Below are 27,806 nucleotides of genomic sequence, written 5' to 3'. Positions count from 1 at the left end.
TACACAAAATAATATTTGAGTATGTCGTTCAGATTTTATCAAACGTAATATTCAAAGGGAGTGGCTGTTCTTTTTTGATTGTGAATCTTAAAAAGGAAAATCAAAAAAGCAAACAAAAACCCCCAACCAACCCGGAACATCTCCCTATCAATAGGAGTATAAGAGCTCACCCCCAAACTTGGCTGGAATAAAAGGTCAGCTCAGAGAGCTAAAAGCTAAATAGCAAATAACTGTATTTAGGAGTCAAGGCCTTTCTTCAGACAGTGCTTGATGAGAGGGTCTGTGTTCGGAGATGGGAGAGCAGAGCCACGTTTAGGATCAGGTGATGTGCCCAAGATAATACGCCGAAACTGTAAGGGAAGGGATAATGGCATCTCTGCTTTGCATCAGCGGAGGGCTTGCTGCCTCTGTCATTTTGTCCTTGCTGCTTTAAAGAGCTCAGGAACCTGTTCAGGGATCTAAATGTAATCTTGCTTTTAGGAAATGTTCCGTATACCCAGGATCCCATTTATGGTAATTGTGGCCTTTTTAAAGGGATGTTTAGTGATTGATTTAGTAACAGTGTCCTCTTACTTCCTCCGTTCTCTGTTCTTCAGGAGGTAAATGGGAGCTGAAATCCAAGAAAATTCACCCCCAAATAGGAGTACAGAGGGTTTTTTTCAAATCTAGAACATGAAATACATTGAAATAGTTTTGATGATAGTATTGAAATTGCATTTGTTGCCTGTCTGTGGCTTGGTATGGCTTCTGATTAAAAAAATGACTGTCTTTCTGGCAGTGTGCTTGAAGGAACACGCAAGGACATCCACAGCAGTGGGGAGAACGGGTTAGGAAGCAGTTTTTGTACGTGGTGCAGAGGAGAATTTCTCATTTGAATTTCTCAGAGCAAACATCCGTGGAACTTGTGTAAGGTGTGGAAGTAAGGTGAGAACTTTTGCAGCGAAGGAGGAAGGCAGCTTGTTACGGGAAGGCTGGCAGCAAGCAGCAAGCCCCTGAAGCTGCAGAGCCGGAGCACGGCCCAGAGCAGTGCACAGAGGCTGCGGGTTGAGGCAGAGCTGCACTTGGAGCACTTCTCTACTTCAAAGGCAGTTTTTTTGGCCAGCCGGAGGTCACAGCTGAAGAGCAAGATAGATTTATAGTCCTAATTACAGAGTTATCGATTCCAGCGAAGATTTCGGTTGCCTGTTTGCTCTGTTGCATTGCAACTTCTGATGAACCAGCACAGAGGGACAGACAGACTTCGCCTGCCGCCCGGCTGGGTGCGATTTCAGTCGGTGGGAATATTTCCCATTGCTCTCTCAGAAATAACACTAAGTCTGAAAAGAGCAGCAGCATGAAAATATGCATTAAAACAATGCATCTGATGCAGTCTTAATCCCTTATTGGTTACATTTTAAAAAATCTCTTCTTGGTGTAAGCAAGAGTAATGAAAAAACCTTTCCATTAATACCGAGATTAGGGGAATATGCAGAAATGGTCAAGGGCATTTGCCAAATATAGCTCAAGTATATCCAGAATAACTTAAAGCAGATGTACATAATAATGGGACAGATTTGGGTCACATGGAGAAAGAGAAGTCTTTGGATAAAACTCTATGGTTATGTAATTGAAGATCAAAATCATAAATGGCATCGTTTATTTCTGGCAGTCTATAGGTGCTCAGTCTTTGCATGCAACTGTTCTATTTTTTTCCTCGCTAATTTGAGGATTTTTGATTAAGACAAATCATTCATATTCAGGCAAATTCTGTGATGGGTGCCGCTAGGCGAGCTGTTACCCAGTGCTTCTCGTTAGACACTCGCTGAAGTAGATTTCAGACGTAATCTCAATTATATTCAGTCTCCTTTTGGAATGAAAAGTGTAACCATTACAGCAAAACCGTTCTGTGGAGCAAAGACATTGTTAGTTTCTTGCAAGGGTGCTACCCTCCGTCATTCATCTGAAAGATTAGACGATGGTAGCTATCAAACAAGGCACAGAATTGCAAAATATATCATAAAGAAATTTCATTTGGTTTTAAGGAATTGCGGCTGAAATGTGTGGCAGATTTCATTATAGGAATTGAAAGAACTAAACAGAAACAGTATTTTAGAATGATAATGTTCAAAGCCGTGCATTTTGAATGCTTTCTTGAAAAGAGCAAACCTAATACACTGTGCCTACGAGATTATAAATTTGATTTCCAAGGAAATGTTGTGAACATTTATGAACACTTATGAACTCCCCCTAGAGAGAAAAACAAAAAAAAAACAAAACAAAAAAACCACCCTAACAAGAAGCAAGTCGAACGCCCCTGCTTTTGCCAGGAACGCCTCCCTCGATCAGCTCTGGCCGGGGTGGTAGCAGGACCATTTCTGAAAGAAAACTCAGGCGTGCGCGTGGCTCTTGGTGGCCTCTGGGCCCTGGGTGGCTCCCTGACCTGGCACCCTTTCCTGGGATAAAGCTAAAACCTCAGATTTTGGTAGCTGGGGTTTTTCTTACATAACCGAGAGACCAGCCTGCTGCATTAGGAGAGGGCTGGGCTTGAGCCCTCCAACAACACCAAAAGTAGTGTACACAGGGAGCTGCCAGGGTCCGTGCCGTTGCTTCTGAAGGGTCTGAATCAGGCAGGTTCTGGGGTGGATCGCAGAGGTCCTCAGACATAGCTGAGTTGGGTCAAATTGTTTGAAAGGAAGAATTAGGGGTGTTAAATTGCTTGACAAGCTCAGGTTATAAAGTTTTCAGTTTTGCAGTTCAGTAAAATAATTTATTAACTTAAAGGGATGGCAGAAGTAGCTGGAGAGGATGGGGATGTGCACTTGTGAGGTTTGGTAGAACTCTGGAAGCTGAATTATTAAAGAAAAAAAAGCTGTGCGCGCGCCTTAGGTACCTACGCTCTTTTTGAAGCTTCTAAATCATTGAGGGCTGGGTTTAATTATTTATTATTGCTAATTGCTTGGCTGTAATAGTTGAAAATGGTTCTCACGCTGTCAAAGCAGTTAAGAGCCCTTTGCCAGACGTGTCCCCGATGGATGCTCGGTCTCCTCGTACAGCCTCAGCTCCTTCTCTGCCCTTTCCCTCGATGCCCCGGGGGCCTTCGGTGACCTTGCCGCTGCGGCCATCGATCGCGGAGCCTGGTGCTCCAACCTCGGCCTCCCTGGCCTCTGCTGCCCTGACCTCGCCCCCGGCCTCCGTGAGGGTCGACGCTGCTCAGCCCAGCGACCTTCCAGAGCCCTCAGCTAATGAGCCCGCTCTTCGTCTCCTGGCCCGTCCGGTTCTCTTCTGGCATCCCTTTCAGTATAATGCAATCCAGAAGTAAAATAAATAATAGTTTAATAAGTGTACACACACACACATATAGAGAGACATACAAAAGTAATATAAATAAATAAATCATAGCGTGCTCTTCATGGGCTAGAGATGACGAAAGCCATAGCTTCCATTCTCATTTCTTGTTTCTTTTACTTTGTTTTCCGGTCTCAGAGTAATTAAGCCACAATTATGTCGGATTTTCAATCTTTTCTCCATTACCGTTAAGTCCGGACTTAGCAGCGTAGTAGGGAGAACTGGTACGCATACAGAAGTCTGTGTGGCTGGTACTGGTTTGTGATTTTTCCCCTTCCCTGTGGCTTTATTGGTAAGGAATTGGAAGTTGTTGCTTGGCTGATTTAATATTTTTTTCTGTTCTTTTCCGCTTCTGAATCGCTCTGTGCATTCAGCAGTGTTAAGACTGCAGCACTGTGATTTATGGTTTTCAGCATTCTTCCAAGCCGGGAGATAAAAATGCCAGATAGCCTAAACACGTGTAGTATTTTAATCTAAAAGGACAAACTGTTTCACATCTCTGTGTAGGAGCCTTTATTTATTTCTGACATATAATGCTGCCGTTACCAGTCTCTTCTGAAGATTAAGGATTAAGAGAAAGCAGTCTCCTTCAGTCTGTTTTTTTTTTGTTGTTGCTTTACTGAAAATTGGATTGCCTATTTCATGTGGCCTTCTGAATAGTCTTCCTTTGCTTTCTGTTTTGAAGATATCTTTTATTTATGGAAAGGTCACTACGAAAGAATCTGAATGTCTTATTTTTGAGTTCATTTATTTTTGCAGTGTAAAGTAAGGCAGTTTGCTTACATTTTTCTTCCCCAAAACAATCCCTGTGCTGTTTGGACAAATTACCTCTCCTTCCAACTAGGCTACAGCTTTTGAGACTAATCTATCTTGGAGCTGAGGGTGTTCATGGATTTTTATTTATGTTATTAGAAATAAGCAATTCACTGCAGTGTGTTTGTGCTCTGTGGGCTGCATCTGTGATTAAAGTCCTTGGACCAGAGGCACACATCAGTAAATCTCTCTTGGTTTTGACTCTGATTTCAGTACCTGAAATGCTGACTCCAAGTTTGGAGCACTTGTTTTAAAATCACCCGTGACAAAATCCAAGTGGGTAAAAGTTGCTCTATTAAGTTCCAGGCTGCAGAGGGAAATCATTTTTACTAAGATTCTGGAAAATCATTTATCATGTGGAGATCTGGTAATGCAACAGTGTGTGCAAAGACAACGTAATCAGGAGGAATTTCATGTCCAGCTAAACTCGAATACAGGTGAGGAGGCTCAGTTTAGCCAAGCACGTGCCGGTCGTGCTGGGTCCCCCCGCCTTGGACCCACGGCCAGCTCAGTGCAGCTGGGCTGAGCAAGAAAAACCTCTTGCTTAAAACCAAGCAAGACGTAAACGACTCAACCAGCTAACCGAAGATGTCAGCTGTCATAAAAATGCGAGCTTTGCCGTCTGATGGCTGCTGGGAGCCCAGCGGGGGCCCAGGCAGGTAGGCAGAGGCGGCTGAGGAGCGCAGCAGCAGCCCAGCTCGCCCCATGCCCAGCAAGAAAGCCTTCCGTTTGTTATTTGTGTGCGTATGTGTATATATCTATGTGTATATACATGAATATCCACTTTCTGTTGAAGAAGGACATGAAGCTGCAGTCCCTTGAACTCCTTCGAACACTTCGGCACGTCCAATGAAGCAGGGAGTTAAGATTTGTTACTCGTTTAAAATTCCTGGCGCTGAGCATTTTAGGAAGGCTTTTAACATGACTTAATGTTTAAGCAGAAGCGTGCGACTTGACGTAGCCCAACGCAGCGGCCCCAGACCTCAAACCACACTGTGATCTCTCGAATCTGCTCCCTGATTGCCTTCAGGTTTGTGTGTGCATAGCCGAGCACCTCGCTTCTGGGTACTGAGACGCTCGTGGTCGCGTATTGGAGCTGACTGTAGGGTTTGGTTTGAGCTGCTGCGGTTCATTACAGCAGTACAGTGTCAGAAGAGCTAAAAATACCGTGGGCCAATTCTGCTCTCGACTGTGCACTCAGATTTCCCCAGTGAGGTCGGGGAACCGAATGCGCTCAAGTGTGCCTAAAATGTGGCTGCAGCATTAGCTGGATAGCGCGCGGTGCGGGGAAGAAGTTATGCCCTCTCTTTGAACTTGGAGAGCGAGTATTAGCTCTTACTGTCAACTTTGCAAGGTAACTTACAGCTTCTTTCCATAATACCCATTCACAGGCCTCTTGGAGCTGCTCTGTCTCTTCTTTGACACTCAATTAAACGACTGCACTTATTTTTAAAGACATAAAACCAAAAGGCATAATAATCCAGCACAGTGGTGCTTTGCTCAAGTTCAAAGTTATCTACACTTTGAAAGCCACATTATAATAAGATAATTGATAGTTCTACACTAAATGGGATGCTCTCAGAGCTCAGCTCCTTCAGCTGCTGCTCTCCTGTCTCGTGTCTGGCCAGGGAATTAGGGCTGCAGTCACGGCTGCTGCCTCTGCATGACGCTGCACCTTCTTGTGCAGGGACCTGGGATGAGCTTATGATTTTATTTTAGAAGTAAAAGACAGCTTGTGCCCCTTGGGGATACTTTAGGGATGGTGCGGACACGGTTAAACCCAGCCTCGCAGGAGCAAGTTGCGCTGTTTGTTTTGAGAGCGGTTCCTGACGCTGAGCAGAATTTGGCCGGCTCTGCCCAGCCCGCCCCGATGTAGTCTGTAAATAAATCGCTCTCAAGTTTGAAATAACACATTGCAAACTGAAGACTTCAATCCTGCCTGCTTGCTGGCCTGCTGGACCCGTTCCCTGCAAGTGGCCTGGCCTGGCACAAGCCCGCACGGCGCGTCCTTGGCAAGCAGCGCAGATCGGCCGCCTCTTCGTGAGCACCATCCCAGAAACTTGGTTTTCTTTGTAAGTTTCGCAGAATCACAGAATGAAAGTATGGTTGAGGTTGGAAGGGACCTCTGGAGATAACCTGGTCCAACCCCCTGCCAAGCAGGGTCCCCTAGAGCATGCTGCACAGGATCCCGGCTGTGGCTTAGGTGCAGGAACCTGTACTGAGTACTTTTCCCCATGCATTGCCACAGTGGTCGTATGTAGAAGACTGTGCAGTCGGCTCTTTGCTAGTTTTAAACCAGTGCGAGTTACTGCAGGAAATTGGAGGTTGCACCAGGGCCCGTACAGAGCAGAAGGAAGCGCTCAGATGCGTGCAGCGCTACTCTGACCTTTTACTTTCTGAGGAGTAAAAGTGGTTTGAGGATCATTAATGTGCTCTGAAACCAGCATGGGGAATGCACAAGAAACTTTCAGTAATTACGAACTAAGCCATATCCTACATGTAGATATCTGGGATAAATTCCAAAGTCGACTTTTTTTTTAAAAGCAAAAATAACCTTGGAAATCAGAGTCCGTATACTTTTCATTTTACGTAAACGTGTCTGTTCTGAATTTGACTCCCCGGGATGGTAAATGCCCACAGATTGAATGTGGGTGGTCGGCAGTTCAGAAAAATTGGGCCATCCATCTAAATTTGTCGCTATCTTAAATCTATCCTATTCACGTCAGTGTTGTATAAAGCAGTACAATAGGGATTCGGTAACTTAGAAGACAACTTCTATTATCATACTACATAATCCACTTTCATAACGGTGAAGTCACCGTTTAAGGACTGCTTCAGATGCTGATCTGCCAAAGCTGGCGGCGCTTCCGAATGCCGACTGTGTTGCGTGAGATGCTCCAGGGTTTCTAATGTGCAGTAGTGCGGGTGAGACACCAAGAAATTGCTGTAAGCTTCTGTGAGATGTACATTTGGAGGCTAAATGGGAATTTCTGGAAGCAGCTGGCTTAAATTTACTGAGGTCTTGTACATATCCCAGATTCTGTGATTTGTGGTTTTCAGTTACAGTTATCAAAAAGTTATATTTAAAGCAACATCTTTTTGCCGTAGCTCCAGGCTGAGTGCTGGAGCAGCCCCGAGCCAGGACAGAGCTGGGAAGCGGAGATCGGCTCTTTTCCAGATTGTACATTATCAGATGAATAATTAACTGTAGACTAATTGCAAATCCTAATTAGTCTCCTACAACTGCGCTAAACACAGTATTGCTTCAGTGTAACGTGGAAAGAACTTGACCTTCAGGCTTTAATGATAACACTGCTGCCGGTGCGAGCAGCAAGGAACTTGACTTTCAGAACCTGACTTACCGTGGGGTGCTACGGATCAAAAAACCTCCAACGTTTTTTGACAGAGAAACTTCAGGAAAAAATCATCCGGAATTCTGCTTTTTGACTTATTTTTTGTACGTGATGGGGATTTGGCAGGTGGACTTTGCGTTGTGTTGTAGCCCATCCTGTGGCTGCACAAGGAAGGTCGGTCTGTGGAACCCCGTGCTTTCCACGTAACCTTGAGCACGTCAGAGCCAGCGGATGATAATGGTCGACGCACGTGGGTTTTCTGTCCTGTTCTTTGCCGTTAGGCACTCGGTAGCGTGGGTTTGCTGCTGAGCATCTCGTTTAATGCTGTGGGAACAGGAGAAGTAGATGGCACGTGCAGTCTTGAATTCACTGCGGGTAACTGGAGGCAGCTTCTGCGTGAGAGGAAAGGGGAAGTGCTCTCCCTCTCGATTGTTCTTTCCAGGAAATCTTGGTTCCTGGCTGGCTGTGTTATTGCTGGTGCAGGGAAAAAGAGATGAATGTGCTTGCTTCCATATGAGGTACTGCAAATACAACGAGCAATGAGAGGAGAACTAACAGCCAGAGTTAGAAGAAACATGTATGGATAGCTGGAGCAATGTAAAACCTAAATTAATGATCAATATTAAGCATTAAGACAGACTTGAATGATGTGAATAACCTCGAAAGCCGGATGCAGAAGTTACAGTGTGAAAAGTTAGCTGAGTTTTGTTGCTAAAAGCACTGAACAATAGCCAAGATCAACAATTCCTGTCTAAATCCATGTGTTCCTCTTCCTGTTTAGGTGACGCTGAGCAGGAGCTGGGACCCCCTCCATCCGTAGATGAGGCAGCAAACACACTCATGACTCGCCTGGGCTTCCTCCTCGGAGAGAAAGTCACGGAGGTACAGCCAGGGCCCCAGTACAGCATGGAGGTGCAGGACGAGAACCAGGTACAGCAGCTCCTCCACTCTTCTCCGGTTTTACAGCAGTAACTGGATGGGCTATGATCAGAATGCAGCATGGGAGATAGTGGTTATTTTCTAATTATATGGCAGCTGAGTGGCTCATAATGGTGAAATGATTGTTGTGAGGTAGAAGGTTGTATCTCCTTGTTAAACAATGAATCATCATTACACTGCAGCAGTACATGTTTTAGGGATCAGCTGCTACTGTGTGAAACAGCTTCTGTTGTTTTTCTGTTTCTGCAAATGTTGTAGGAGTGGGCAGCGTTTCTAATCAGATTACAGTGATCAAAATAATCTGTACTTCCATGGCATCTTGTGTGCAATATTTCAAAAGCATTTTAGCAATGTTGCATAAAGACTCGCTATGTCTCCAGGAAGTACAGGTAAGTGGTAATATTATTTTACAGATAGTCAAAGATTTTGCTCTTTTCTTGCCTAGCAAGATGAGTTCATGCTTGAAAATCGATAGAGAAAGCAGATCATAAAACCTTTGTTGTGACTGAACTTGCTACATCCTCTTTGGTGGCTGCAAAGCAGAACAGCAAAAAGGTCAGGGTCGTGGCTACAGTGTAAATTCTGTGGAAACTGCCTGAGTTTCTTCCTGCCCCTCCTCAACCTTGGACAATACGCCCACTTCCATCAGTGTTGATAAAATGAGAATGAAACTAGGAGACAGTTTTTTGGTTTGATTTTCCCATCAGCTAGAAGGACAGTCCAGCCTATGGTGCAACAAGGCAAAACTCAGGAGCCCAGCTGCAATTCTCTCTTCTTTTACCAGAGTCTTTGCATGACTCTGCATGACTCTATCTCTGTTTTAGATATAAGAGTCAATAGATAGATAAAAGAGTCAATAACAAGTGGCAGCCATAAAGGTAGTCCTGGCATTAAAGCTCGATGCCCGTCATGGCCCTAGGAAGCTCGGTGCCCCTTGGCAGGAGGCAAGGAGCTCCCCCAAGCCCAGCACTGCTCCGAGCACAAGAGCTGGGGGAGCTCCTGGGGCTGGAGGCTTTTGGTCCCGTGCCCCAGACTGAACCAAGTGATTTTTGGTCTTCCATCACCTACATGGTCTAAAGGATTAATATGTAAGATGCTTGAATGCCAAGAAATGTGTTTTTGTAAATTTTTTGCCTTTGACACATTCATTAAGCTTTTAATGATTTCATTCAATTTTTTATTCAAGTTTGGTGGATTTGAAATGTACTTTACTATACATTGTGCTAGAAAATGTACTTTTAACAGGCACCTATTTGAACTGAATACTTCAAAGCCCAGCAGAGCTTTCTACTATAAATGGCTCCTTTTGTTGTTGCCTTTTGACAAAAATTAAAATCCCATCTTTTCTCTAAAGTAAAAGATGTCTTTGGAGAATAAATAAAAGAAAAATCTAAAGAGAAACAGCGGAGAGTTGTCCTCTAAAATAGATTGATATCTTGGGCTGTGTGCTAATTTTTGCATGAAAAAGTTTTGCAAGGCCTTTGAATGCTATTCATGTGCTGGAGAAGATAAAGAGAGGCCGGTTCCTCAATTACCGAGTTACTTCTTTTTCTTTCTTTGTGAGCCTCTCCTGCTGTCGGCACTCGCCGTGAATCGCAGAACACTTGAGGTTGGCAGTGACCTCTGGAGGGCATCGCATCGCGCCGCCCGCTCCAAGCAGGGCTGGCTTCAAAGCCGCACCGTGTTGCTCGGGGCTTGTCCAGTTGAGGCTTGAAGATCTCCACGGATGGAGACTCGACAGGCTCTCAGGGCAGCCTGTTCCAGTGCTTGATGACTCCAGCTGCGAAGGGCTTTTTCCTTCTAGCTGGTAGAAAATTTCCTTGCTACAACCTGCGGCTATAGTGTGTTGTCCTTTGCAGTTCTGAGAAGAACATGGCTATCTTCTCTCTACCCCCCTGCAGACCGTGGAGGCCTGCAGCTCTCCCCAGAGGCAATTTGGCCTTCTCCAGGCTGAAGAAACCCAGCTCCTTCTGCCTCTCCTCCTGCGCCCAGCAGCCTCCTGACCACTTGGCCCTGTAGGCCCCGTAGGCCCTGTTGCCTTCCTCAGGCCCTGAGCGGGGCCGAGCGGTCGCTTCTGCCCACCTCACCACTATCCTACTGCACTGCAGCAGCTGGGTGCAGAGAGATGCAGCCGGTGAAATGGGCTGTGAAGAATTAAGAAAGCTGGTTTAGTTCTTCCACGAGACCTGGCGGGGTGCAGGACGGGCAGCCCTGCTCGGCCCGGTGTGCCCTCGCCTCCCGCCGGTCCTTCAGGCCAGGACCCAGCCCAAACGCGGCCCAAACCAAAGCCACTTCGGCTTCGCAGCAGATCTCCTGCAAACCTCCCCGACTCCTTCCCAGATTGATTTCTTCAGCCACCCTGCTTCAAGGAGTGTTGAAAATCATGCAGAAGGACGTTTATGGGATTTGCAAAGATTAATTCTTCCATTAACCATTGATTAATTAAAACCTGATTGACTACTAGTTTGCACTTGAATTTAAAAATGAGAACAATTTTCTAGGTTTTCATGCATTAATTTACATGGCCTGGGCAAAGAATGTTCTTTGTATAAAAAGCTGGGACTTGGCTGCTGCTTGTTATTCTAACCATGCTTTGCCTTCTGAAGCGAGAAAATAATTATTTGCAATCTCACCAGTGCTGAGCTAAAGTGAAGATAAGGAGTAGAGGTGTTTTCACTAAAACTGCCCCAATCTGTAAATCGGCACATTCCATTTTCATTCAATTGCCTTATTTTGAATATGTCAAAGGATATATTCTCTAATCCAGATTGCTATGAAATTGCATCTTTTATGGGCTGTCTCTTTCGTAATCATGCTTTCCTTAATGAGAGATCACAAATGCCAAAGAATAAATCCTTTTTCTCCTACTTTTTGGGAAACTATTTTTCAACTGTACTGGCTGCCAGAGAAGCACAAAGGACAATGGGCCTATGACAGAACAGTTTAATTTTTCAAAGCTTAGTGAAAACGTGACAGATGAAACAGCAGCAATAATAATAATGCGGAATGTTCTGTCAATGGAAATTTATATTTAAAACTAGCACAGAGGAGCATTCTTCTATATCAATACAAAAATAAAACATGTCAATCAATGCCAAGTGATATGTCGTGTTATTTAGTCATTTCCAGTTGCAAGTAGCTTGCTCCTAAGGAGCTGCATTGATAATAGTACAAATAAAAGAGCTTATAAGAATATCACTTTTGGCATTTCGTGAAACAATGATGTTATCAGCTGCAGGAAAGATGATTGTACCCCTCTTGGACTGAATTTTAATTTGCTTTGAAGAGTAATTTTTCTGTGTTTTAAGGTTTGTGGATGTTATTTTGCTAGTACTGAGACAAGTTTCAGCAAGGATTTGTTTAAAATACCGGTTGAAACGGGCATAGAAAAACCTTGCCATAAACAATTCATAGCAGTAATCATGCTTTGCATTCTGAAAGACCCCAAATGTGAACTGATTAAATTTTTAGATGCTGTAGTATCATTTAGGCTAGGAGCAGTGAAGGAGCTGAATTGCAGAGCTGGAGAACAGCTGAGGCTGAAGGCAGTTTTGGAGATGTCTAACCGAACCCGCTGCCCGAGGCAGGCTTGGCTCAGAGGAGGTTGCTCGGGGCCATCTCTAGCTGGGTTTTGAACATTTCCCTGTCTTGTATGTTGGGGGCACGGTGGTCCTTTGGCCAGCCTCCAGTCTGCTCATCTTGTACGGGGGAGCCCAGCACTGCAGGAACGGTGCCACCAATGCTGCTGCTTTCTCTGTCTGAACCTCAGAAATGATGCTGCCTTATACCCGATGGAGTTTATTGTACTGTCAGTGACTTAAAGGAAATCAACATCGGAAGACGTTAACTTAATAGCTCGGGTATACCAATGGGGTCTCATCAGCTGCAATAAATCAGAAGAGACAGTCCCACGGTAGCGGGTAGCTCAGCGCAAGCACCTGCTTGATTCACGAGCAGCAATCCCAAAAGTGCCCCATGTTAGGTTGCATTAAGAAAGCCATACATCCCAGCAATTTTAAGCAGAAAAAAATAATGGAATTTTTTTTATTGAATACTGACTCAGAAGTAGTTTTTAATTTCATCACTAGAATTAATTAGTTAGAAATAGTTTTGGAAAATTAAAAATAAATTTACAGAAATCATGCCAGCATTTAGACATCTGAAGATTGCAGCAAGGGAAAATGAGAAAGGTTCGTTGAGAGAGAAGGCACGTGGCAGGTGCTACAATGGATGCGTGCAACCAGAATGCCCAGGGAGCCGGGATTTATAGAGCAGTCAGCTTGCCGTCGGTTCCTAGAAGGCTACTGGGGGAAAAGAAAGATCTATTTATAAGTGCCTCGAACATAAAAGAAGGGAAAATAACAATAACTGTGATCCGCTAGTGGCTCTGCAAATTGGATGGGGAGAGGAGAGCGTTGTTTTGTTTCTCCTGAGGACTTCAAAAGCTGGTCTGGTGGCAGCCGTCTCGCTCACTGGCAGGATGTTTTATACGGGTACCGAAGGGAGATGATAAATTTCTGGAAATACCGACACGGTTCATTTTCTACCATGATGCAGTCTCTCTGTTTAATACAAACACCTGACGCAGAGCCATCGGGTTAGCGCTCCAGCCCTGACGTATCAACGTGCTTCTTCATGCTTGGGATGAACGCAGTCATGCTGGCACAAGAGTGGAGGCACAGGGAGGTGAAGGAGGGTTGGGGCGTCCACGTGGTGCTGCCCCAGAAGCCCACCCATGGCACTGGGTGCCCCTTTTTTGCCCCAGAAGCCTGGGGATGATGCTGTGAGCAAGGGTTCTTACCAGCCGTGTTGGGATTTCTTGGCCAAATTAGATTTCTTCCCAGTAACTACACGTGGGATCTGTCTTCTAATTTAAAAACCAGTGAATCCTCCACGTGTTCTACTTACAAAAGTCTGCTCCAGACACCATTTGAGCTTCAAGTATAGAATAGTGAGAAGGACACATTGTGCAGTTTACAAGCGTGATGCTTCATGTGGTCACCCTGGGTTCAAATGCTGTGAAAAAGGGAACAGGAATCTGCCTGATTATTAGGGAAGCATTCACACGGAGTACAAGAAATCTCAGACACATTCCAAATAGGGAATTAACCTCTGCTGTTCCTTCCTTGGGACTGGAACCATTTTGCGACAGTGAAAAAAAAATCCCGTAGGCAGAGGCGGGCTGTGGAAAGCAGAAACAATGGAAGGGAGAAGTTTCCGAGCACCAGGGACGTGAAGTCATGGCCCCGCTGCCAGCCCTCCTGCACCGCCCGTGGTCTGGGGGCCCAAATCCGTCGTGCAGCGGTTCAGAGAGGCAGGGAACCCTTCCCTGGAGGAATGACGCTGGAGGCTGACCCTGCCGTACGTGTCCTGAGTTCACCGCTGTCCCCTACGGCCACCAACCCCTATGGGCATTCAGAAAGACCCTACGCAGGCAGGGTGAGTTTTCCCCATAGCGCTGCTTGCTCTGAGGCAGAAAGGTAAATTTAAGGGAGGATCACGTGCTCAGGAACCCTTTTTTGTTTTAAATTCTTGCCCTGTGCATCCTTTTCTACTTGAGGGGAGACGAGCGCTGGTCGGACCCAGTATGGGGGCGCCTCCTCCTCCGAGGCACGCTGCGGGATGAATGGGAAGCGTATGCTAGGCAAAAGGGCTTGGTTTTGTGGAAGGGAAGTAAAAAGTTGTACGTTTGGTAAGCTATTTTGGGATGATTGCTCTAAAGTACAGAGTAACGTTGATGAAGTTGCTATGTTAGGTAAACAGGAGCACCTTCCCGTGTCAGCGGGCTTTGTTGCTTACAAATATTGCAGGATATTTCTCCAGGAGGAGCTTTTGCCAGGGAAGATTGTATATCCAGCAGCCTGCGGTTAGAACAAGGGATCTGTGTTGTATCACAGCTTGTCTCAAATCAAATTCAGGAATAATTTTGTTTTCTTAATAAACTGATCTCTGTGCACAGCATCAGATGTACAAGCGCTTTGAAGTTTCTTGCACACAGTTTCAGATGGGTTCTTTCCAAAAGAACTTTTAAAATACCAGTCTTTTTTGTGCTGCTGCATTTTTGGTTTTGTTCTGCCTTTGGAGAGCAACCTTTTCACTGGTACGGGTTGGCTTTTGGCTTTCTGGCTTTCTTTTCTTTTCTTTTTTTTTTTTTTTTTGAAAACTATATGGTGGGGAAAGTACGCTGGTTCGGGGAAGGGCTGTCTCGTATGCAGATAAGGGATTTTGAACTTCCTCTTTGCCAGGGTGTGAAACCATTGTTGCTCTTCTTGAATGAAGGAAACATTTACAGGGCAAAATAAAAATTGCAGTCCCACTGAGATTTCTGAGCAGATGTAAATGGCACAGAGGTCTTTGTAGGATTTCCTGCATATAATGTTTCTTGCTGTAAGTGAAGGTGAGATCATGCTGTATGCTTATGACCCTCAAGATTGCTACTTAAACAGAGCCACAGACTTTATCTCACTTTATCGTGCTAGTTTATTTCTTAACTTTCAGTTCCATGTTAACAGACTGCTCAGAATTTTAATAAAGCGTGCAAGCAGGCTTTTGCTAAATGCCATTTGCTGGATGTTTTCTGCATTGCCCCTTGAATGAGGAAGCTGGAACTTGCTCTTTTCCAGACCTCCGCAGGAACGCAGCGCATAAGCCCCTGCTCCACGCTGACCAGCAGCACGGCCTCGCCGCCAGCCAGCAGCCCCTGCTCCACCCTGCCGCCCGTCAGCACCAGCGTCACCGCCAAGGACTGCACCTATGGGGCCGTCACCAGCCCCACGTCCACGCTGGAAAGCAGAGACAGCGGTATCATAGGTGAGCGTGCCATCTTTCTCCTCCTTGCTCTCAGTTAGTTCCCCTAATGCTAAGGCAGGCAGTCATCGAGTGCTTAACAAGCTGTAGTTTGGATAATGTATGTGTGTGTGATAATGAACGGGGTGTTTTCATGTTACTCACGTTAATGTTTCAGTGACCAAGGTGAATTATACCCCTCTGCCTACCACTCCTGATAAATAAATTCATGTAGAGTTGCTGGAAATTGGGAAGAATGTAAGTGTAAATTGTTTGATGCAAAGTTTTGGAAGTTGTTTAAATGGTAAAAGGCAGAGTTTGCCTACCTCGTTCTACTGTTTTGGCTTCCCATGTGCCCCCCATCTTCTCTGATTCACATGCTTAGTGCAATCTTTCTTCCCAACATTTTCTTACCTGTAATTCCAGTGAGGTTATTTCTTCTGCCAAGTTGGCTTTTTGGCCCAAGAAGTGAGACGGGGGTGGGCAGTGCCAGGCAGTGGCTGCTGCTTGGGGCTGCCATCTTCTCCTGCTACCTCAAGTAATTTGAGGTATCTGTTTTTTCAACATTTTCCTTGTCTTAATGCTGTTTAGTCCCTAGACACTGTTCTTTGCTGTTAGGGGAAAGGGAATGGATGATGCTGCTACATTCATAGTTCAAAGGCTGTTGCATTTTCTGTAAAACTGTTTGGTGGGGAGGGGACTGCGAAATGTGTTCTTGTGTTACACGTGCAGTAAGTAGTTTCTCTGACTTCTACCATAGCACTGTTGAACTCATAATTTTAGAGGATTAATGAGAATAATTTTAGATTCTCGCTAGGCTCCACCTCTTCCTAATTGCCAGCGTAAAGGATCTTGAGAAAATAACTTACACAGATTAATTTGTGCTCACTAACCGTGAAGGCACAATGGGAGGAAAGAAATTGCTATGTGACATCAGGCAGAATGGTCCTAGCACGGGTGTCCTCACCAGGATTTTGTGTTGAGTGTTTCTCCAGCTAAGAATACTTTACTTTGCCAATGGTTTATATAGTGCTTAAAGAAGGAGGGAAAAAAAAAAAGGCAGGTTGATAATTCAGGGAGGTTAGTTGTACTAGTGATTAATATTTTGCTTGGCTGATCAGGAAATCTGGGTTTAGTTCAGCTCCTGTATGCCACAGAAACGTTTGTAGCACTTCTGCCTGCATGATCTTAAAATGCAAATATGTAAGCTATTCTGAGCTGCATACCAGAGTAGGCTAATGGATTCTGGGAGAGCTCTCTGCGGTGTCACACACCCTTCGGTCTCTGCTCACAATGCCCCATGAGCTGGGCTTCCTTCCCTCTGGCCAGCAACAGCCCCGCGAAGCCTGGTTGGGTTGGAGAACGGTGGTGAGTAGAAGTGGACGTTTGATTTCAGCTGGGTCCTGCCTCTCAGCACACCTGTGAATTAGGTCTAAGATTGAACGAAGCAAGCAGCAGAGTTTGCAAAAATGTGTGCGCTCTGCTTTTATGAGCTGTTGTTACTGCTGCGGTCTGTTGGTGCGCTAGGCTGTCGTGTTGGGTTCGTCCCGACCTCGTGGTGGTGGGTCCGCACCTGCCACCTGAAGGCCATGGGGCTGAGCATTACTGCAGGTAGGTTTCATCTGGACCTTCTTGTCCAGGGGAAAGGCAGAGGTGCGGGTGGTCTCGGCGGCACACCTGTGTGTCCGAGAAGTGTCAGCACGATGCTGACTCCCGGTGGGGTCAGTCGTTGAGCCTTTTTGCTCAGACTCTCTACCATACCCTTCTGTCAGTAGGTCTATACTGGCATTTTTTAAAGTCGAGAACATTTTTTCCCCCTCACAGGGAAGATTCTCTTAGCAGTTTCTTTCAGGAGCGTAGATTTTCTGCATGGAAAAATTGGAAAGTGAAAGAAGGTGGCTTATCCCAAGGCTATGTTAATGTATCCCAGATGGAAAAGTCATGTAAAAATATGTTCCTATGGAGTAGGGGAAGCACCGTTCGAGGCTCCCCAAAAGCAATGCTTTCCTCTTCTTGTATTAGCACTCAAAGGAGAACAGGAGACTTTCTCCCCTTCTTTGCCCCCCACTTTGCTTTGACAATAATATTTTCAACACCTTCTTATTCCGGCCTTTGATAGAAGCTGGGCAGCTGTAACAAATTGTGGGGGAAACAGTCTTCTCCAGTCATACTTTCCAGCAGCAAAAAAAATGGGGATTTTTTTTAGCCAAGCTTGTTTCCATCCCTCTGCTGTCTCCTGCAAGGCTTAAGGGCAGCGTGAGCGAGGGGAGGCGGACGTGGGCTTTTGTCATTATGGCACTGTCTGGCTGTGAGCTGGGCGTGCAATAATTTTGTAAGGTGCTCTCTGCACGACGGCAGTTCCCTAGGATTATTGTCACTGCAGAGTACGGCAGCCACGTTGCCCACATGCAGAAAGCAAACCAAAGCTCACGCGGGCTCTGCTCTCCCTTTCAGCAACACATCAGCTCCTTTGTTTCTGGAGGGTCAGGGATCGGGTTTCCCTCCCTTGCATTCCTGGTTTATTGGATACAGATCTTCTCGTGTGCATTTCCCTTGGTCGTGTTTGCTCTCGGCAGCGATGACTGAACTGACATGGCTTTTGGGCTGAGGGGCTTTACACGTACCTGAAAAGTGTAAATCTACTGGAGATTTCCATGACAAAGCTACTTCAATTGTGTTTTTTTTCCTTGCCATTTTTGTGTAGAAAAAGATTAAACATTTCCCTGGTATTTTGTGTTTCCCGAGTTACGGTCCCTCCTGCTCCTCCCAAATCAGTGATGGAAACTGTTAGCTCATGCACCTCCGCAAAGGTGTATTTTTATAATAGATGAGAAATGGCAAAATGAATGATAAAAGGCACAGGTATAGGGAGATCTCTTGATCTTAGTCTCCTGCCTGTCAGTCCTCAGCTGCAACAAGCATCACCTCCAAATCTCAGTCGTGAATCTCCACCACAGTTTGTATTTTGAAAACAGAGGGGTTTTAAAGTGTGTCCCAGAAGGCGAGTGTGCAATTTGTGCAATATTCGAGAATTAGCAAAGGCCAGAAAACAGTTAATTAAGGTGGGAAGGCAATCCTTACACCATAACTGCATTTCCCTGTGTGTTTTTGCTTAACATAAAATGTTTTTGTACATTTTAAGCTCATTTTACATACCCATGTTGCTAGGCACAGCACAAACTTGCACGGGCAAACTAGAATGGGCATTTTTGTTCTTAAATATGGATGTGAAGCCCACGTTCCGTAAAGAGGACAAACTGAGCTAAAGAAAGCACGCTTGTGCGTGTCACCTGTTCCATAATTTCAGTTATCACTGGAGAACAGACGTGTCATATCTTTAATCTGCATGGCACTGGGACCATGTCACGCTTACTGACCACTTTAATAAATGCACCGCTTGGGTTGCAACAGCCTTATTTTAAATTTTAAGGTCCCTTGTTGTAAAGGAAAGTTATTTCTACTTTACTGAAAGGGTAACGATAATGTTACAAGCTCCAGATCTTCAGATTCACAGCCTTATCACCTTTCCCAGCACAAACTCCCTGCAAACTGTGTTGGGTTTTCTTCATCTCGAAGGCTCAAACTCAGTTTAGAAGCGCAGTGCAAAGCAGTAGGACAGACAAGGGAAACGGCAGCTGAAGGAAAGGCGAAGGGAAATTGTATGAAAAAGGGTTAGTATTTTTTTAGCTTTTATATTAGTTGCATTTTATTATAGCAGCCATCAAAAGCGGTAATAAATGTAATCGTTAACTTACAAAAAAAATAAAGGTGGGGGAGGGTAGGAAAAGAGGAGGTGAGCCAAAAGGAGAGATAGGAGCAAGTCAGCCCTTTCTCCTCAAAGCCACTAAATCGTTTTTGTGTAAAACAGAATGGCTGGTGAAAATGCTGACCTGATTTTAACCTCTGAATAGCTTCCAGGATTTTTTGGCTCTCACTGTATAAAAGCAGCCAACTGTTAATGTTCAAAATCTGCTACTGAAAAGAAAACTGGTCAAGGCATCACATGCTCCTGCAGCGAGACTTTGCGCTTCTCGTCCCGACAGAAGTGGCCTTCTAAAGTTTTGCTGCTCGGATGCAGCAGAAAACACAAAAAGAAATCTCCAACAGTCTTAGGCAAGTCTTCAAATAAAGCAGAAAACATTTCTTGCCAGAATAGGAAGATCTCCCAAGTGCTTGTGATGTTTGAGTAGCACTTCGTATCATTTAGTAGCAGTCTCCCGAGGGTACTAAGAGAGCGGCTGCGTTCCCGTGTTGAATCTTCCCGGAGAAGTGACATTTGCAGTGCTGTGATTTACTCCCTGACGAAACGGGGCCGTGTTCCTCCTTTATGTAAACTTCTGTGCTAATCTGCAACGTGTTCCCTGCTTAATGATCAGGGGGATCGTTCTGGGCGAGGAAATACAGGTATGATGCTGGGGCAGCTGGAAGGAAAGCCAGTGAGCGGTGTAAATCCTCTTGCACCACTGCTGCAGTGATGTAGGTAGGTCTAATACCATGCGGACCAGTTGGCTTCACTTAAATTTTGTGGATTTTACAAAGAAGACACATAAAGGGTCCCCATCCCCTCCTGGATATCTGCCCGGTAGCTTTTTTATTTCCCTCTCCCCTCCTTGATGCTTTTCATTCCTCACTCGGACTCCTGACTTTTTATCAAGTTGCTGCTTTCTACAGATTTATGCGTTCGTTGGTTGAAAACAGGATTGTTAATAAATTCATCTAGACTGCACGTGAAGCAGAAAAGACGCTGCTGACAATAAAACAAGATACATTTGTTTGCAAGTTTAACTGTTTTGAGAAGAGAACAAAGAGCAGCTCAAAAGGCACTTCAAGATAAATTTAACTCAGGTTAAATATTTTTGTGATCTTACAGCTGCTGCATTTGAATTCTGACAATCTCATCAGTATTATGAAACGTTCTGGTTAATAATGAATAAGATTTCTAACAATTGCAGTTTTTTTTTAGTCTACCCAGCTTCCATTTGGGTTCATTCCCCAAAGGAGGAGCTCCCTGAAAAATGTCTGATGGTGATGATGATGAGCTTTTGTTCGTTAATGCATCTGCATATTGCAGGTGATTGGGCTGACGGTCGGAGATGAAAAGGGAGGCTATTTATCAGGCACGTCAGTAGCTGTAGAGCAAAATTGGTGGGATCACAGAATCCCAACCACATCAAGTACATAAAATATCGTTTCTGGATTCTGATTCATTTTTTTCTTAATTTCCTTAAAAAGGACAAATTGAGCAAAAGTAAACGTGTGCACATGTGAAGCGATTCGTGGTCAGGGTGAGGAGTGAGGAACCCAACCAGGCATGAAACAACATTTCTGCCTCCCCCCAGTTAAATCTCCGAGGTGTCAAGGGCTGGGTTTGCTACCAAAATCTGGCCCTTAAATACTGGATAGAGAATAACTTGGCGACAAGTGGTTGTTAGGTTTTTTTTTGGGGGGGAAAAAAGGTGGAGGAGAGAAAGAAGTGTTTAAAGATAAAAGCAGAGGGAAGCAGCCCAGAACACGCGTTACATTAGAACTGTGAAATCTGCTCTGGTTTACAGTCCAGCCTGGTAGATGGAAAAAAAATGGAGTGAAAAACTGAAAGAAAGACTCCACTGAAAAGACCGAGCAGGAGTTAGCTAGAGGAAAACTCAAGTTGCTGCTTATATATTAGATTTGGAACCTTTTAACCAGATTTCTTTAATATTCACAATAGAGGACTGTGAAAAACACTCACCACCTTGCTTCAGCAAGTGATAAACTAAGGTTTATAGAGGAAAGATTCGCTGATAAGCTTTGTTTCCCGAGCTCGGTATTTGCAGTAACTTGTGCCGTGATGCGGGGAGCGTCCCCGGGTTCTAATGCTGCTTTACCCTTACGTCTCTAGTCTGCAGAGCAAGCAGGTACGAGCCCTTTCTGGCTTGGAGGCATTCATACCATTCTTCATCCTGCCTGTCAGCCATTACAGCAGGGAATTCAGATTTAGAACGGCAAGAATATAGGGTCAGCATGATGCTACTGTCAAGGTATTTTTCATTACGTTTCAAGACCTTTTGTGCGCTTACTGTGATTTATAGTAGCTTGAGGCTTGGAGCAGAAATTGGTTTACCTGGTTAATCTCTGTCTTTTCATAGGATTGTTTATGCAAATTAAGCCAATGATTTGTTTTCCCTATTTGAGACCACTGTTGTAAGAAAAGTTAAACGTAGGAAGAACAAGGTGGATTTTGACCTCAAAACCAGGGCTGGTTTAAGGTTGTGGTTTGTTTGGTGTTTTTTTTTGTTTTGTTTGGATAATCCTTAAACTTTCTGCCTGATGGTGTCCAGTGAAGAATAACTCTCTTCCTCTGAAAGCACCCAGTGCTCCAGAGGCCACCCATGTTCTGGTTGCAGTGCCAAAGGCTGCCTCCATCCCTGGGGAAAGATTTGGGCTTCTGGTTTGTGCCTGCCCAGCTTTTCTCCCTGGCAGCCAAGGTCCCGGGAGTGGTCTGGGGCGACTCGGCTATATTTAAGTGTACCTCTCTGCAGCTGACTTTATGAAGGTTTATGTAAATTGGGGTAAAAATTTATTTTACTCCCTGTAAAGTCATACATTTTAGCTAGGACATCTCTAATGTGATAAGGCAAGTTGTATTTTATTGTGTTACTGGATGAGAGTGAGATGAGGTTAACCTGCAGTGGCTGCAAAAGTGCTTCTAGTATCCAGTTTCAGGGCAATATATGAGGCTCATTGCTCTGCTGCCGTTATTTCTTTAAGGCAACAAAATCCCTATTTCCTACTTGAGATGCATTATAAATCTCTACATATAATTAATATCCTAGCTATTGCTCATCATAAAAGGGTAGCTGTAGGAAAGTGCTTTTTCCTTCAGCTCCATCTGCAACGTGAGCATAAAGGTTGACATTTTCCAGGCATGATCTCTGCCTCGAGGAGAATTGGATGGGATGGTAAAATTCCCCTCGCATGTTTGACTCGAGACAAATGCAGTTGAAAGCCTTGTGCTCCGGGGCACAGGCCGACCTGCAACTACGTTAGAAATAATATTTGCTGTCCTGTAAATACGTGATATTTCTTAGCAATGCGTAGCACTGGCTTCGGTGACGTCTGGGATGCTGTCTTAGATGCATCTTGGATGCAGTTCTGCTCTTTTCCAAAGAAAGAAAAATATTTTAAAACATGCTGTTTGTAAAAAGTTCTAACCAAGATGTTTCACCAAAGGAGAGGAGCCACGTCAGGGTTCGAAATCAAAAGCTTGACGCAGGCAAAGCATCAAATCCTCTGCTGAGGTAAAAGGCAAGCGTGAGTCTTGAATGCTAAAGCAAGATGGGATTGTAAAAGGGCCGCTGGTGCATCTCTGGAGTGTCTCCCCTCCCGGCATCAAAGCACACATCCTCAAAGAAGCCGAGGCAGCGCCGCTCTCGCCGATACCGTTGGTGCTGTTACAGAGGGCGGTGTTGAAATCTTGCGGGCAGAGACGGCAAATCCCCCGAGAGGCGCGGCGGGGACTGCACAGGGGCGCCTCCGCGCCTTGATCCCGCAGTGAGAGGGCCTGGCCTGTCTGGGCTTCAGTCACTGAGGAGTGGTGCGGAGCTCTGATGCTTCACATGCCTCAAATTCTGTCCTCAGATTAAACACGGCGTGAACTGCACGCCGGCCGATTCAGTGGGGATATGAGATATATATGCACCTATATTTATCTACATGTGCCGTCACTGGAGTGCTGTAGAGAACCACAGACGTTTCTCCCTGGCTCTCGGGTCTCTCCTGTTCAGCACACGGCTCCCTTGGGTGCCCCCGTCCTGCTCCGTCCCTGCACGAGTCCCTCCCGTAAAAAAATTCCCAGCAGTGTCTGCAGAACTGTTTGGGTCTTTTATAACCCGTTCATTAAGAAAGGATTAATTCTGACATCTCCATCGGTGTGACAACTGCATTGTCATTTCCCAGTTTTCTAATTTCTGACTTTGTGGTGCTATGGGCCACCCTCAGGGACGCTGACCCTCCTCGTCCCCAGGCTGTGACATCCCTCGTCCTTCAAAGCCCTGCATGTCCCGCACAGCTGAAGCGTTGCCAGTGATGAAAACTTCAAATACTGGGTTTCTGGTGGGTCAGTCCATAAATGTCCCTGCAGCCCCTTTTAGCACTGGCACAATCTAAACAATGCAAAGTCAGTTTTTGGTCTGTTGGGATCTTTCGCCATTAGGATCTCCTTTTCGCAGCCCATCGGCTGGGTTAGTGCCGTAGTCAGGAATTACAGAGCCACGAAATCTCCAAGGATTAGTGCTAAATACTTGCTGGTGATTTAGATCTTTAATCTAACCGAAGTAGTAATATCAGCAGGAATTTCAACATGAGAGTCAGTTTTCAGTACAATCTGATGTTCTGATGGTTTCCTTATAGCTCTGTACACCAAAATCTTCTTGAGGATGGAAATAAGGCCAGTGGTGTCGTGGTGGTGCACGGTTCCTCGCCAGACAGCCTCACCCCATCCTCTCCCCAGCGCTTCACTGCTCTAAGGCGCAGAATATTTTTAACATGTAGGTAGAGTTCGGGTACATTAATGACACAGCAGCAGCCCTGTTGTGAATTTGGACAGGATTCAGCCCAGGGGTGGGTCCTCTTTCCCCACGCAGCCGTCCGAAGAGCTTATTCCTGCAGAGCACAGTTAATCCCCAGCAGGGAAATGTAGGAGACCGTGCGGATGCCTGCTCGCACACCCAAATGTCTCAAGGCAGCTCCTGTCCTAGAATCCCCTCCGCAGCTCTGTTCTTTGGAAATTTTCGGGTATGCAGATGGCAAACCTGCAGAAATAATAATAATTCGCAGCTTTTCTTCTGGCGGCAGGTGTTTATGGGCTTGATCCCGTCTGGAACTTAAATGAAGTTCTTTCTACCCAAAAAGTCTTTGCACTTTTTTTTATACCTAAGCATGACTCGCTTTTTGACCCTGGTTATCGCAGTGAAACAACCTTAGTTGGTGCACGTAATGTGAATTTTGTGAGATTCAATGTTGCTCGCTCAAATGTCTGTGGCGAGGTTGCTGGGCTCCAGGTGCCGGGGCTAAGCCCAGCTCTGGGGTGCTGCTGGTAAGGCTTTACTTCTCCCAGGGGACGTGCTCTGCATGTCGGCTCATGTTGCCGACTTGTAGATAGCCTCACGCTTTTGCCTTTTAAATAAAATGAAAATTGTTTTGGTTTAAAATAGCTCATAGAACAGATTAAGTCCGTAGAGTAATTGCTTCCAGGCTGTGTAGCCGTGCTTGTATTATCCCGGGCTGTTCAGAAGGTAAATTGATCCGCAGGGAGCAATCCGAAATACCTGATTCAATGAAGAGTTTGCACGTAAACAGCCTTAGTGTAAAACAGTGAAAATTATGTTTAAAATGAACACAAATTGACAATTAGAAAAGAGACCAGCAGGGTTTATTATCTTTTTTTTTTGCCACTTCATTAAGAGAAATCCTATTTTGACGCATGGTTATTTTGTTTTGTCCTCAGTTTAATGTAGTTGAAGATTAGTGCTTTCAGCTGCTGACGCGTTTCTACCAAGATTAATTAGAAATATACTGAGGTTGTATAAATTAATGGATAAATTAATGGATTTTTTTTTTCTGTAAATGGACAACACGGTATGCTTAGCACCTCAGAGCCAGACTTTTGAAATGGAGTTTTTCTGGGAAACAGTTAAAAATTTGTGTGTTGATATTAAGCAATTTAAGGGAGCAAAAGAAATCTGTGAACATCTGCTTCTTGTTTGTATCTTATTTTATCACGTTACAGTGTAAATGTGTTCACCTGACAGCACGCTGTGTTTAAATGCCAACATTTCTGAAGATACCACTTCTTATCTGTTACCTGCGTTGGTTTTAAGTTTTAAAAAATGTTACAAACAGCTAAATTTTGGAAACCTCGATGAGGTACAAAACCATTGATCTCACTTTATGGATGGGAAGCACAACCCTGAGAAATAAATAGGTCCAAAAGCTAAAGGTGAAGCCGCACGGGCTGTGCTGGGATGGACACAGAACAGGCACTTCTTGCAGGTCTTGGTGGGGTTTTTGGTGATTTTGTGAATTCAGATGAAAGCTTTAATTCTGGTTCATGTTATGGTGACGTTTAACATGTATAATTAATCCAGGTTGGTCCTTGGATATTGAAATGAATGGTTCTGCACTGGGGAGAGAGCCGAACAGTCGGCTTGGCACCTGTGCAAGGAGAGCAGCGTCGGCCCTGATTTTAAGTGCCTGAAGCTGCCTGCTTTGTCAGAGGGGACAGGGCAGCTTCGTTGGGGTATTTCCGAGTTGAATCGGATGCCTAACATCAGGCAGCACCCATCATGTGAACAACCAACTAAAATATGTAGTTCTCTGCTCCTGAATGAAGTTGGAAAAACAAACAAAAGAACCCTTGCCCACGTGCAATTAGACAGCAGCCTCCTTTAGGTGCTCTTTGCCTGGAGCCTCTTCTTGAGGCTGCTCACCTTCAAAAAGTGGGCAAAGCTTTGGCAAGGCTTTAGCCTAAAAGCACGTGAATCTTGGGAGTAATTTGCTGTTTGCATTTATCAAGACAAAAATAAACGCGGGGCTGGTTGTCAGTGAGGCAGCAGAGCTGCGGGACTGAGCTGTTGTGCGGGCAAGGAAGGCTGCCCCTAAGGAAGCGTAACAGCGGGGTTTGTGCTGCAAACAAGAGGAGATGCTGCTGTGTCCAGGGACAGATGGCAGAGAAATTAGCAGAGAATTTGGACTTGGAGAGGTATTTACCATGGCTAAGTGAAAATGACATATTTCAGTGGATTTATGAGATAAATATTAGCGAGTACATCTACAAGCACAGCGCGCCTGGGGCTCAGGAATAGGCAGGATGGAGTTGTATTTCAGGGTCTGGAATAGCGGTAGGAATCTGCACAGTTGTGGCAAGTGAGAGGATAGTGAGTTATATGTCAATATATCAACAATCCTACTCTTTCAAGTCAAGCAGTATGAGGGAAAATGTACGGATTACATTTAAAGCTTGATACAAACGGCTGTAAATCAAACGAGACACCGAGTTCACTTTCTGAACCGAACGAATCCATAAGAATTAATTGTTCGTGCAAGTCAGGTGTGGGTTTGTATGTGATATTTCATTGTTACAGTGTTTATAAATTATACTCCTACGTTTATAAATTTCTGAAAGCATTCTCTGAAAAGGTTGCAACTGTGATGCAAATTGAAAGATATCTGGAGCACTGATAAAGTTTCTTCCTTAATCATTTCTAGTCTTTCTGGAATTGCGTATTCTAATACGACATTGTACATAATTTTTAATAATCTTTATAATTATAAATGGCTTTTAACAGTATGAGCCAAGACATTATAGCTCAAATGTTCTTTTAGAAGTAGTAAGCAGAAGTAGTATCATTAAACTAAATTCCATCTCTGATTTATGTGCATGTGGAAAATATGATGAGCATCATTTTTGGCGTTTGCGTTGCACAACTTCGTGTATAGCAGCATGTATGCAAGCAATTCTTTCTTTGTTAGTCACTTTGTTTGTAATTTCTTCCTTCAAGCTACTTTGACAAGCTACTCAGAAAATGTGGAACGCACGAAGTATGGAGGGGAGAGCAGTAAAGAGCTTGGATCTGGAGGAAACCTGAAACCCTGGCAGTCCCAGAAGTCCAGCATGGACTCCTGCTTGTATCGCGTGGATGAGAACATGACGGCCTCAACCTACAGCTTGAACAAGATCCCGGAAAGGAACCTGGAGACGGTCTTGTCCCAGTCAGTGCAGTCTATTCCTCTTTACCTTATGCCACGGCCAAATTCCGTAGCAGGTAAGAAATAAACATTTTTTCCTTTATGTCATGCTGAAATTAGAGACACAGCATATACATGCCACAGCCTTTTTCATGTTATCGTTGTCCACAGAGGAATCTCCTTTCTGTAGTCATTAAGTGTGACAAAAATCGTCTGTCCATTTGACTTATTACTTCTACATGGAAAATTCCTGTGGGGAAAACTGTTTCTGATGTAGTTTAACAGTTATTTCAGCAATCTGTGGTGTCATTTTTACAAAATTGTACAACTGTAAGATTAGCGGAGAGTATATTTAGTAAAAAAAAAAAAAAAAAAAAGTAATTTTTTCCAATCATTACAACGCAAATATAGATATAAAATGCTCAGGTTTAAAGTACTGCATAATTCCAGGACAGTCATTTATACTCTTTTGACGGAATCTTTGTGAGAAAAATCAAATGTCTGATCTTCTCTGATGATCAAAAGAACTTCAGAGTTAAGAGAATTATGAAGTTTCCTGCAGAAAAGTTGCTGTGGATCCAATCTCTTGATGGGACTTTGCCCCGCATGCATTAGCACATGTGTGCGTACACTAGTTCAGCTTTTGCAGCATCTGGGATTTGCTAATGATTGAGCTTTTTGTTTTGGCACAGTGTCAAAATTTTCTTCATTTAATTTCATAGCCACTATTTGAAAGATTCTTAAATGATGCTGTGACATAGCTTGGTAATCTCTCAACAATCTGCTAAGTTCATCCCTCAAGTTGGTAACAGCAGGAACAAGAGATAGGATCAAAGATATTAAAGCTTTACTGAAAAGCTTCTTGCC

The 27,806-nt window shown here is 44.5% G+C and overlaps 1 protein-coding gene across 24 annotated transcripts in view; it reads left to right on the top strand.

Moving 5' to 3' along the window:
• Window positions 1-27,806, top strand: part of TANC2 (tetratricopeptide repeat, ankyrin repeat and coiled-coil containing 2) — a 282,115-nt gene that overhangs the window by 162,615 nt on the left and 91,694 nt on the right. For 23 of the 24 annotated variants that reach the window (XM_083809549.1, XM_083809550.1, XM_083809532.1 and 20 more), the window contains 3 exons: window positions 8,272-8,420; window positions 15,053-15,239; window positions 26,753-27,016. In XM_083809549.1, the coding sequence (XP_083665675.1) occupies window positions 8,272-8,420; window positions 15,053-15,239; window positions 26,753-27,016 (600 nt within the window). Of the gene's footprint in view, window positions 1-5,893; window positions 7,741-8,271; window positions 8,421-15,052; window positions 15,240-26,752; window positions 27,017-27,806 lie in introns of those variants that run through there. The other variant, XM_083809543.1, reaches the window with a different exon arrangement.

Source organism: Anser anser, assembly GCF_964211835.1.
Source record: "Anser anser genome assembly, chromosome: 23".
NCBI classification, from domain to species: Eukaryota; Metazoa; Chordata; class Aves; order Anseriformes; family Anatidae; genus Anser; species Anser anser.
Note: the sequence above shows the minus strand (reverse complement) of the source record. Positions and strands in the feature narration are given on the sequence as shown.